The sequence below is a fragment of the Lonchura striata genome, chromosome 18 (genome assembly GCF_050655825.1).
Source record: "Lonchura striata isolate lonStrDom1 chromosome 18, ASM5065582v1, whole genome shotgun sequence".
NCBI classification, from domain to species: Eukaryota; Metazoa; Chordata; class Aves; order Passeriformes; family Estrildidae; genus Lonchura; species Lonchura striata.
Window position 1 is genome coordinate 12,696,187 of NC_140720.1, and position 12,587 is coordinate 12,708,773.

The 12,587-nt window shown below is 48.0% G+C and overlaps 1 protein-coding gene across 4 annotated transcripts in view; it reads left to right on the forward strand.

Annotated features, from left to right (window-relative positions):
* The first annotated feature begins 230 nt into the window (after positions 1 to 230).
* The window catches only part of GAS7 (growth arrest specific 7), a 75,357-nt gene continuing 63,000 nt past the window's right edge, over positions 231 to 12,587 (forward strand). For 2 of the 4 annotated variants that reach the window (XM_021538702.4, XM_021538703.3), the window contains exon 1: positions 236 to 483. In XM_021538702.4, coding sequence (XP_021394377.1) covers positions 301 to 483 — 183 coding nt within the window. In that variant the 5' untranslated portion in view covers positions 236 to 300. Of the gene's footprint in view, positions 484 to 12,587 lie in introns of all 4 variants that reach the window. The other 2 variants (XR_014949267.1, XM_085556527.1) reach the window with 2 other exon arrangements.

Here is a 12,587-nt window from a genome sequence, read left to right on the forward strand (position 1 = left end):
TGCCCTCGCCCACACGCTGGCCCCCGCCTGCCGCTCGGCTCACTCGCTCGCTCCGTCCCTCTCGCTGTCCCGCCGGCAGCAGCGCCGCACGCACCGCCCGCCCCGCTCCGCCCGCCGCTCCTCCGCCCCCCTCGCCCTGCCCGTCCCGCCTCTCGCCCGCCCTGCCAGCCCCTCCCCGAGCCGGCGCTGCCCGTGTGGGCGCCCGGCCGGGGCTGCTCGGCTGCCGCTGCCCGCGCCTGGCGCCCGCCGGGCCGGAGCGGGGCCCCCTCACGGCGGCGGCGGCGGGCGCGTCCGGGCGGGATGTCGGGGACGCGCTGCCAGGCGCTGTACCCCTTCTCCGGGGAGCGGCACCGGCAGGGGCTGCGCTTCGCGGCGGGTGAGCTGATCACGGTGCTGCAGGTGCCAGACGGCGGCTGGTGGGAAGGGCAGAAGGAGGACGGGCTGCGCGGCTGGTTCCCGGCCAGCTACGTCCAGCTGCTGGAGGTAGGAGCGGGGCCGCGGGGCGGGAGGGGCCGGCCCGGCGATGTCCCGCGGCGGAACCGGCGGTCCCGGGGCTGTCGCGGTGCTGCTGTGGGATCCCCCTCGATATCCATGTGCCCTGCCCCGGGCAGGTGTCCCGGTGCTGTAAGGATCCGCTCGCCCGGCCTCGCCCCGGCAGCCAGAGCAGCGTTTGGTGCTCGTAGCTGTAGCCATGGAGAGGCAGAGCTCAGGTGCGTGACGAGCTGCGGACTGCTCCGGGCGCTTGGGTTTTCACAGGCGCTGGCAGCAGAAGTCAGCGAGTGGCTGCGGTGATGCAGCCCGTGTCGGTCGCTCACGAGGATGCTGGGCTAGTTCTGCTCCTCATTACCTTTCACTGAGCCCGTCGTGGAATATGTTGTGGAAGAGGTAATTCAGGTATAGGATGATGGAATCACAGAATGGGTTGGATTGGAAGGGACCTTAAAGTTAATCTCATTACACCCACTCTCACATGTGCAGGAATATCTTCCATTAGACCAGGTTGCTCCAAGTCCTGTCCAGCCTGGCCTTGGACACTTCCGGGAGAAGCCACAGGTTTTCTGGGCATCACCACCTTCGCAAAAGAGAATTTCTTCCTAATGTCTATTATAAATCTGGCCTTCTTCAGCTTGAAGCTGTTCCCCCTTCACTCCATGCCCCTCTCCAGTGTCCTTCCCCAGTATCTACAGGTACTGGACGATTCTCTAAGTTCTCCCTGCAGCCATCTCTTCTCTCCCTCTGTTGCAGCAGTTCCCCAGCCAGCTGCTGTCACCTCGCACCTGTGGCATGGCTCAGGGAACCCCAGCAGGGTTAAGGCAGGTTGTGCAGACCCATGGACTTTCTGTCAGGATACTGAAAAGTTCTATCAGCTTCAGTCATTTTCAGGGCCCTGACAGCTGGGATGACAGTTGGATTCCCACCTCGGGACTGCTTGTGCCTGAATGTGTTTACGGCTTTCAGTCCATGCAAACAAGACACCATATGAGGGTAAAAAATATGTCCATGAAGAGTGCCTTCACAATCTCTGCATGTGAATTCTGAAACATCTCATGCACTAAAGCAAGAACTTGCCGTGACCCCATCAGTCCTCTCCTCCCTGGCCATTCCCTGTTGTCATTTGGAACGGTCTCCAAGGCTGGGGACATGGCAGTGGTGTCCAGGAGCATCTCCCTGTGGTGACTGGGCTGAAGCCATTCACAGCACATTTCTCAGGTCAGCCTCTGTTTGTCCTCCCCTTCCAAGGGGAATCAGCCAGCCTGCTTTGCTTATATGTAAGGCAGGCAGTGCTCATCCCCAGTTTTCCATGCACACTTCCAGGGAATCCAGAGAAGCAGAGTCCTGAGCAAAACCTGCCCACCAGCTGCATGTAGAGCTTTTCTGTGAGGAAAAGATTCTGTGCAAAAGGGCATTTTGCCCACAAATCTGGTGCTGCCTTTGGATTTCTCTTGTCCAAATAATTTAAAAATCTATGATGTTTCCACTGATTTCCTGTTTCTTACTAATTTTCCTGGAAAGACAGGGAAGTAGAAGCAAGAATTGCCCAGGAAGGGCTACAAGAGTGAGGCCTTGGGCTTTCCCGTGCAGCTGACGCACTTGGGATTTCTTTTGTTAGTTTCAGAATGTGAGAGTCCTATTGTTTGTCAGTTTTGCCACCTACAAGATCATTTATTGGGGTACATGAATGTTTGTGGTTTCACAAATTGCTAAATGTTTACACATCTAGGAACTTGGGAGTTGTTTGAGGAAAAATGTATCATGAGATGCAAAAGATTCTGCTCAGCAGAGGCAGTGGGGAATTGCTTCAAAATACCATGACTTTGCTCTCCCATCAGCTCCTTCTCAGAAACTCTTGTTTCCCTGCTTAAGTCTGAGCAAGTTTCACCATGCCTACACCCCATAAATGTTACTTTCTGACCCTTGGCTTGTGTACCACTCACAGCTTTGATGGAGACCACTTGTCCACACAGCCTGGCCCCCTTTCCCTTGGGCAAGAAAAAAGAAAGAAGGCAAGAAAAATGGCAAGGGCTGAGTGTGTTCACTCTGGCATGTTTTCCTTTTCTCCAGAAATGGTACCTAATAAGGACTGTGAGCTGGAGTTAAAAAATACATCAAATGAGAGCTAATTAACCAAATCCATGGGATCACAGGTACTTGGCGCACATCAGAGTAGATGTGTGAGAAGGAAGCTCTGTGTGTGTGTGTCTGCCATGGCTCTGCTCAGTTAGCCTTTCCCTTCTCTACAGGTGGTTTATCCCTTGTGTGCAGCTTGCTCAGGGACCTGATCAATCTGAAAGACGCCACAACAGGAATGCTCTCCTTCTCTGCTCTCTGATCCGAGTCCCAGCCCAGCCACGCTGACATGGGAACCGATGTCAGGGAGGTGGTCACAGTGCATGTCCAGATGGGGCCATGGACATCAGTCTCCTTTCTGTACCAGGCAGCCCTTCCATGGGCTTTGGTGGCCCTGGTCTTGCAGCTCTCAGTAAGGTTCAGTGCTCTTGTCCTCAGCTGAACTTGAGCACACATGGTTGTTTGGAGAGGAAGATGTTACTCTCTCCCTTTGTCCTGCCCTCATTTCCTTGTGCCCAGTTTACCCCAGCAGCCACTTGTGGTCTCTCTGGAGCCTGAAGGAGAGCTGGCTGCATTTTCTGCCACAGCAGAGACTGAACATGCCTCGTGGCATTGCCTGCCTCCACAGCACACACCCTTTCTTCTCTCAGCAAGGCCCATCGGTGGCTGGGAGGTACCAGGAGGAGGTGGTCTTCTTCTGAAGCCTTTGTGACTTGAAGTCTGCACCGTGTTTAGACAGGAAGGCTTGATTTTCTGATTTGTGGGGCTTTACACTTACCAATCCAGGGATCTCATATGACAGCACTGGTTTGAAAGTCTGTGCTGAGTTTTGGTCCTGGGCTGAAAGAGGGAAGTGAGAAAGGTGTGAAGAACACCAGAAAGGGGAAACTGTGTTTTCAATTCATTCATCACAGAGATCAAGGAAAAGACCTTGGGGCAAGAGAGACATAGAGAGGTAGAGAGGTAAAGACATTTGGCATCCTTTTGTTTCCTGCTCCTGTGGCTGCTGCAAGCTCACAGTGGAGAGTTAGAGGAAAACAGTGATGGCTGGAGGTTCCTGCTCAAGGCAGTGATGGAAGCAGTGAGAGCTGGAGGAGGACTGGAGGAGCCCATGGTAGGGACAAGCCAGAAATGGCATGTCTCTGTGAGCTCTGGAGAGGATACCACTATCAGAGAGGAAAAGTGATAACATAAACCAAAAAATTATCAAAAGCAGAGAGCAAAGAGAGAAAGGGAGGGTGTCGGCTTCGTGGTGGGGCTCCAGATGGATTCCCTGAGGCTGGGCTGGTTGGGAGCAGTTGAAGAGGCTGCTGTGGTTTTAATCACAGAATCACTGGGTTGGAAAGGACCTTTGGAGATCAGCTAGTCTGGCTTGCCTGGCTATGTCTGTTAGGTTTTCAGTGTGTGCAAGGGTGCACACCACAAGGTGTTCTGGACAATGTATTCCAGTGTTTAACTACCCTCACAGTTTTTTCTTGTGTCCTTTAAAGGAGTCTGTGTCCCTTTAAAGGGATTTTCTGTGTTTTAATCTGTACCCATTGCAGCTCATCCTTTCCCTGCGTATCACTGAGAACAGTCTATATATTTTTTTTACTATCCCACCCATAGATTTTTATTTACATTGATAACATCCCTCTCAAGCTTTCTTGTCTTGATGCTAAACAGTCCCAGTTCTTTCAGCCTTTCTTTGTGTGACAGATGCTCCAGACTCTTAATCATCCTCATGGCCCATTGCTGTACTCTCTCCAGTGTGTCCTTGTCTTCCTTATGTTGGAAAACCAAGTACAGTTTCTTACACTGCTGTAGATAGTAGGTGAATGGAGAAATGGTCCCTAAGCAGTATTTCCTGAGCGTGAGAATCCATGGGCACTTTGGTTTTCCTTTGGCTGAGCTTGCTGTATGAGCAAGCAACACCCTTCTGCAAGATGAAGGGCTCAGGGAAGGAAGATGTTGATCCATAGCCTATTGAGTAGATACCATCAACTTCAACCCTCACCTCTCTTTTGGTGATTAATAGCTATGGCAGCTGTGAGACCTGAAAATCAGGGATTTTCTGACCCTTTCCTCCCTCCTGTGTGCTCTATATTTTTGCCTGACCTTTTGACCATTGAGCAGAGCCCTACAGGGCCCCTCAGTACCAGACTGTGGCAGCCCCGGGTTAGGAAATTGGCCTTCCCAGCCTGGAGCAAGAGGGAATCTGTGCAGATGCAGGTGAGGAGGTGGTGCACACAGAGCCAATGGAGTGGGGTGTGTGATGCACTGAGGGATTTCTCAACAGCTCATGTTTCTTATCCTGAGGCTGGCTGCCTCCTCACCCCGGCTGCATCAGGGTGTTTGGGATGATGATGTGTGTAGAGAGATCTGTACATCTCCAGAAGTACGGGCAACCTGGCAGGAGGCTCAGGTGCTCCAGTTTGTGACAACCTTTATGGTGCAGGGCAGCACAGATGTTGAGAAAGTGGGGTAGTGTGTATTCCAGGAGGTGCTTTGCATGGGACCCTCTGGAGAAACCTCTGTTGTGTCTGATTTCTCTAGACAAGTGATTTTTGGAGTATTGGATAGATGTATCACTCAGTCACATTTGCAAGTGGTTTCTTTGAAAACCTATTTTTGGGCCTTGATTTTTGTATTTGTAGTTAACTAGAAATCACTTATATAAGCAGCAGCAGCAGCAACATATGCAAATTTGCTGGAAATTGTCAGCACTTTTTATAGCTTCAGTCATCCCACAGATGCAAGTCTCTGTATGAAGCACAGCGTGTGCTTCCAGAATGGATGGAGGTGGCTCTGGAATCTGACTGAGCGGGCTGGACTGAGTAGGACTTCGAGCTGCCACTGATCTTATCTGCACTCCACAGCTTGATTTACCAGAACTGTGAGGCACTTAGGAAGGAATGGTGTGCTTCTCCCTGGTGCAGGCTTCACCTGCAGCTGTCAGACAGATGGTTCATTGCTTCCACTGCTGTGTCATACTCAGTGGGTAACTCACCTCACCTAAACCAACCTGGGACAGATGGGAATGTGCAAACAGCTGAGCCTGGAGGTGGTTGAGCATCCAGCTGCAGGAAGCATGGCATGGCATGGCACAGACTGCTTCCTTCATTGTGCCTAGGGAGACATAGAAAAAAAGGATGGACGGAATATGTGGAAATCAAAATGGCTTTTATGAATTTATTTTGTAATAACAGAGAATGTGTAGAGGATTTCTGTGCTAAACTGCTCTCTGCTGTCATGGGGGCTGTATGATGTGTGTGATATGTATTAAAAGGGAGGGTATGTTGGTACCTGTTGGAACAGAGCTTTTCCTGATGCACAGAGGAGAATAAAAAGTGTGCACCTGGATGCCTGTGGGTACCTGAGCCCTGAGCTATTTGTACATGGTGTCCTTATCTCCTGCATGCAGCAATGGTGCTTTGCTTTCTCAGAAGGTTCTTCTACATCCTTGGAGTTTGTTGTCTCACTCTCTCTCATTCCTCCACCTCCCCACTTAAAAATCAGCTTAACATAAAATTCATGAAGAGCCACAAGAGCTGAGGGGGATGTGTGATGATCTCAGGCACAGATGTGACTGCTGCCACTGCTTTTTTCTAAGGATATTCTGCGGAGCAAGTAATGCTCCAATCTATAGTCTTGGGTGCTGGGGAAGGAATCTGGCTTTTAATCTAGTGTGGTAAGGCTGTGGATGCTGAATCCAAAGAGTGTGTGGCATCACTGCCAAGCTGGGGTGATCTATAACCTATCTCCTGCCTGGGGGTGCTTGTGACACCATCCTGAGTGTTCTGGCCATTCTGCTGCCCCTGGGACAGCAGTCACAGCTGAAGTGGGGATGGTATTTCCCCTACCATGGAAGATTGGTTTTCATTCTCTTGCTGCAGGGCTGGCTCTCTGATGAAGGCAGAGGCAGAGATTTGCGTGGCTGTAGATGGAACCTGCTGTGGGTGTTGTCTAAGGGAAAAGGTGAAGTTTCCAAAGCTCACAGGTGCTGAGGCTGGTCTGCTCTGCATGATTCAACAGCAAACTGTTGTTCAAAGTGTTCATGAGAGAATGACAGTGAGAATCCTGTGGTATTGCCTTGTGGTTTAGTTTCACACAGGCTTTTTTCCCCTCTTTGACTTTCTGTATTTTTTAGAGTTGAAACTTGTGATCATCTGACCACTGATATTTCTGGCAAATGTGAATGAAATCAAATAGAAAAGGGGGAGGAAATTATGTTTTGCTGCCAGAAAATCGCTCTTTAATCAAGTTCTGAGGGAATTTAAAGCCCTAAGAGAGTGTGAAGGGGATGTGAGGCTGCAGTTCACAATCCCTGTTATCCATCTAGCAATAACTGTCTCGCTCTGTTGAAGTTACAGATAAAATGTAAAAACTGAATAGTACCATACATAGCCAAAATTTGTGCAGAGAAGGGTCTTAGAGATGGTTGCAGTATTTTTTATGAGCTCTTGTGTCCCCTGCAGAAGTTGGGGTGTTGCAGAACCTGGGCTCATATGTGCTGCTTCTGTAGCAGGTGAGAACAGTCACACTGTTGGCCTCACAAAAATTGCATAGGACACAATTTTAAAAGATGTTTTTCCTTTTCCTTAGCTAAAAGATGAAAAAGTGTCATGGAAGGCTTAAACTGGAGTATCTCTTATGGCCTGTGGATTACAAAAAGAGTCTAAAAACACTCTCCCTGCAGACATCTGCCTTCTAGATGTGCATTATTAAATGCACATGAAAATGCAACATTAAGTTTCTGTGCACCTGCAATTTAAGGCTGGCTATAGAGCAACTGTGAAAAATGTGGATCATTTAAAGACTCCCCTGAAGATTGCTTAGTTCCCTAAAGAATTTCTGGCTCATTCTGTGCTCTGAATGGAGCACATGTCCTGTAGGAAAATACAAGAGTGATTTCTGCTGAAGCAAACATGGAGAACTCAAGTTTCACTTTCCAGTTTGGATGCAAAATGCACCTTCAGTGCCTTAAGTGTTTTGCCATGAACACCAGTGCTGAATGTACCACACAGAACTTTATACTCAATGTCGTTTGAAAAGACACAGTAGGAATAATGAGAAAATGTCAGATGCTTATTTTTTAAATACAAAGCTTTACTCTGGTGTCCAAAATGGAAAATTTGTCTCTGTAATCAAGACCAAAGGATTCTGGCACCTTTGATAGGATTTGGTTTTCTCTACTTATTTCACTTTTACTTGTGGGATAATAAATGACCAGGTAGAATTAACTAGTCATTTAACTAACTAGATTAAACCTGTGTTTTATGCTCCATGATTCCTTATCTTCCATGGTTGCTTATGCCCATGAAGTACATTATTATCAGTAATGTGCCCCAGTGCTCATCATCAGAATCTGAAGTATCTGAGTGTGTTCTCAGGACTTGGTTTTTTTTGTTGTTGTTATTTTGTTATTTTATTTTTGTTATTTTGCTGACTGCTGACACCAAGTGCTCTCCCGAAGATAGGACATTGTTTTGGAGAAGCTTCACAATAACAGCAGCAGGTGGTATCTCTTTTGAAAATATTTGGGTCTGTTGCAGTTGTTTTCATTGTGACCACACTACAACTCAGGGCAGGAGGAGTTTCTCACTTTGCACGTGTTCATCCTCTTCCCCCCATCGACAGCAAAGGGAGCCAGCCACTACTAACTTGTGTCTTGGAGTTTGACATAAGGCACTGATATTTCTGTCTCTGATTTCTGACACTCCCAGGGAGAACTCATTTTGGGCAGCTTTCTCAGCATCCTGCACTTCTGGACTGTGCCTTGTTCCCTGTGCAAGGCAGGTTTGCTGAAGTCTCCCAAAAGCTGGGGCTGGGCTGCAGTGGCTGCTCCCTGTGTGCTCATTTCCAGGAGCCTGCACAGCTCTGCTTTGCAGACAGGGACAGAGGATCTGGGGAAACCTGAAAGCAGCATAATGGAATTGGTGCTCCCCACACTCTGCTTTGCAAACTGTCATCAGTTCATGTCACCACAAAGTGTCATTTGGCATATTTAATTACCTGTCACACTCCATTTTATTGGTATGAGCTCTTGACTATGCAGAACAATGTGAAACCAGGGCCAGCAGTTTGCTCAGCCACTATTTTCCAAGTTTGTGCTTCCACTAGTGTTTGTCTTGAAAAATTTAAGTATGCTTCAGCATATTTGGAATTTTTTATGCCCCGCCACTGTGTAAAACATTGCCTGTTGAGAGGAGCTGCTGTGCAGGGTTGGTATGTGGCAGGGCTGTTAACAGGTTTGCCCTGTACCTGCAGAGCAGGTGAGCAGGCTGAGGCTCTGCAGCACGGGGTTAGGCATGGCAGAGCCCCTTGCATACCTGCCATAGCTGCAGAAGTGCACTTGTGACTGAGAGGGAGAGCAGGCTCCACATTTCCCTGGGATACAGACTCCTCCCTGCTGTGGTGCCTTCTCAGTACCTGCTGTGGTGACTGCCCTGGGGAGCAGTCCTTTTACAGGCATATGGAATAGCAGAGAAAGCTTTTTGCTTGTACTAGTAATCCAGTTTTCCACATCACGCTATCAAAATAGCTTTTGTAGTAGCCTAGTGCATCTGTGGTTTGCTTTTTTGCTGGCACATTCCAGAAAGGGGTGCCATGGGTTACTCAGGAGCTGCCACTCTGCATTTTGTAGAGTCTATCTGGCAGCAGAACAGGCCAGCATCTTTTAACATCCACTTTTGTCAGCATTTGTGAGCAGTCCCCTCAGTACTCAGCCATCAGCATGAGGCACTTTGGAGTTAATTTAGGCTGACTGACAGATGACTTTGGTCACTAATCTTTGAGCTCCTCAACAGGTGCAGAAGCAAAGGTTGAAAATCTTCCTTTGACATTGTTTGAGACCTGTCTGGCATTTTTCCTACATTTGTGGTTGGTAAGAGTAGACTGTGCAGACTGTTCTTGAGCCACAGATATTCCCACTGTGATGCTGGCAGCAAAAGCACCGTGGTCTTCCAGTGTTTGTTTGAGCACTGGGTTTGTTTACTGCACGGATCTCTCAGGACTTTCCCAGCTCTGTGGCACTTGGAATGGCCTCTGCTGCCACAGTCTCCAGGAACAAAATCTTTCCAGCTTTAACTCCTTTGCTGGCTATCACTTCATGTGCCCATATCCATCAGTTCTTTCCTCTCTTTGCACTGTGGAAAATGCCCTCAATAACAGGTAATTAGAAGTAAAAAGTCTTGGGAAGACCTGGGGTTTTGTATTGTGAAATGAATCAGACCAAGGTCCATAAGGAAAGTGTGTGAGTCTCAGTTTGATCTTCCCAAACTTGTTTTACTTGGAACCACAATAAAATCTGCTAGCTCAGGGTTAAATGTTAAATATCATTGTTTACTGCACCTGCAGTGTCCTTCCTGTCAGCTCAGCCCTGAATGTGGCTCCTGTTCACCCCCTCACAGCCCTTTCACCAGGGACAGGCCAAGCAGCTCTGAGAAAAATGCAGCAGTGAAATGGGGAGCATGGAAGGGGTTAACATGAAGCAGCTCCCTGGGCTGCTAAAAGACCAGCTTTTGTGGAAGTCTGAGGGAAGGAACAAGGATCTTTGAGCTTGACATTGTTTGGGATATGAAAAGTACAACAGGATTTCAGTTATTACCTCCATATGTAATACTTTGCATTTATTCCCAGTGTGTTTTGTTTGTTGTGTTGTTGCCTGTTGTTTGAAGATTTACCAGAGATCATGTAAACAATCGTGTATAACCTGAACATATTTACAGCACATTTCTTGTGTTCCTGAATTGCCTGAGGAGTGATTGGCATCATCACTCCTCAGACACATAACCAGACCTTTGAGGCTGACCTTTGGTTTGAGGAAGATTCTATTTGCTTCTGCTCTTTGCCTTCTGGCTTACCTATTTCTTATTTTTGTATAGTAGTTTTTTCACTCCCTGGCTGTTTCTTTTCTCCTGGAAGTCTTCATAGAAAGGAGTTTATGCTTTCACAAGCATACCTGTGATAGTTGGTCAGGCAGCAGATATACCAGCATTCCCAAAAGTACCATACAGAGATGCTCGTGCCACCATGGCTACAACATTGCTACTGAGTTTATTCTGTCATTCTGCTTAGTTTGACTGTGGTCATCTAAGCACTTTCAGAACATTCTTTGGAATTGGCTGCCTGGATCTGCTTTGTCTTCCTGATCCTTTCTAATTCACTTATTTAGCCCTTTGCTCATGTTTCTAGAATGAAACCCTGCAGTTGGCCTGTGCTGAAATGCTCCTCCTTGAGCCATTTCTACAACACCACAAAGCCAGACCTACAGTGACAAGCTAGTGCAGTACAGGAGCAGTTCCAGTTGCTACAGAAGTGAAATTTGGTCATAGAGGAGGCAGAGCTGGCAAGCTTTTGGTAGTGGGGTAGATGGAATAATTGGTACAGAGGAGTTTGGAGAAGAAAAATGGAGATGAGGAGTGACAGAGTTTGCAAGGGCTGGCAGAGAATGAAGAATTAACAGAGTTTGGATTTGATACAGATATGGCAAGGTGCCATGTAGAAATTGCACAGAAGAGGAATTGTATTTCCAAGGGGTGAGCAAATGCTTAACTCAGAAAGGAACAGACAGAAACTGGTTTGATAGATGTAGTTTGTTTTGTAGTCCTGAAGCACTGTGTGCAGAATTCAGTTTAAAAATGCTGCTGAGGGCCGTGTGTGCAGCACACAGCTGAGCACTTCCAGCCCTGCCCATGTAATGAGCTGCCTGAGCAGCAGATTAGCTTCTACTGTGCCAGCTGCTGTATAATAGGACTAATTCATTACCCAAAGCAAGTAATCACTCTCAATAGCAAGATTTAGGAGAGAGCCTATGACTTGTCTCATTGCCCTGCAGACTGCTGATCATCACAGTGATAACTGAGACCAAATGAAGACTGGGAATAACCTCAGTCTGTTACAGAATGAAGAACAGAACTTCAGGTATTTCCAAGAAGAAATTATGTTTAAATCATCTTTTGGACAATAATTTTGCAATGAACCTGAATTAGCAAACCCCTGTGCAGAGTTTCTCTGAGCTGCACTGCCCCCAGGTTTGGGGACTCCCTTGCTCCAGCTCCCTCCTCTGCTCTCAGACCAGCACCATTTACTAAGGCTGAATTTGAATCTTCAATGAGGGACAAAGCTTTCCTTCAGTGCTTGCCAAAAACATAATCATGGGCCAGAAACATAATTCATCTCTGGGATGGGACCGTGGCAAATTCTGCTGTGCAATTTGCTGGCAGTGATGGGGAGGAGATTTTGCTGGTGCAAATCACTGTTCCCAGCACGCTGTGATCCCTGTGGCCAGTGCTCTGGGCTGCCTGGTGTGCCCCAAGCAGGATGCTGCCTGCTCATGGAACAGGCATGGAACAGGCATTACAAAGATGAAAATTCAGTACTTGTGGGACAGGCTGATTATTCCAGACTCAATTTCCAGCCCAGAGGAGCCCCTGCTTTCTCTCTCTGTGATGGGCTAGAGCCTTGCAGTTTGCCCCTGCTTTGGCAACACTGGGCAGGGCAGATCCTCTGCAGTTTCACATCTGCTGTGTCCCTTCTTTGCTGAAAATCATGCAACACCTCATCAGAGCACTCTGTGGAACATCACACACCTTCCTTATGGACCTTGGTCTGATCCATTTTACAATATAAAACCCCAGGTCTTCCCAAGACTTTTTACTTCTTCCAGCATGTCTCTGATACCCTCCTCAGGAATCTTGTCAGTTTGGAGGTGGGACTGTCCCATCTCAGAGGTGGGACTCTGCTGGAGTAGGAGAGGAGGTGTGCTGGACATGTTGGAGCCCCACATTGAGGACAGGGAGCCCACAGAGACCACCAACTGCAAGCAGCACGTGAAAGGGGAAAGCTGAGAACTTCTCTCTTTTAAGCTTTTTCTTTTATTTATGATGTTGCCTTCCTTGACAACTTCCACAGTTTCTTCTTAAGGCGAGAAATTTATTTATAACTGAATAAAATAGATGGGTGAGCAAGGGCTCCTCTGTACCTGATGGAGGCTGTGTGTGTTTGGTGACCACTGGCTCATTTATAGTCTCCAGGAG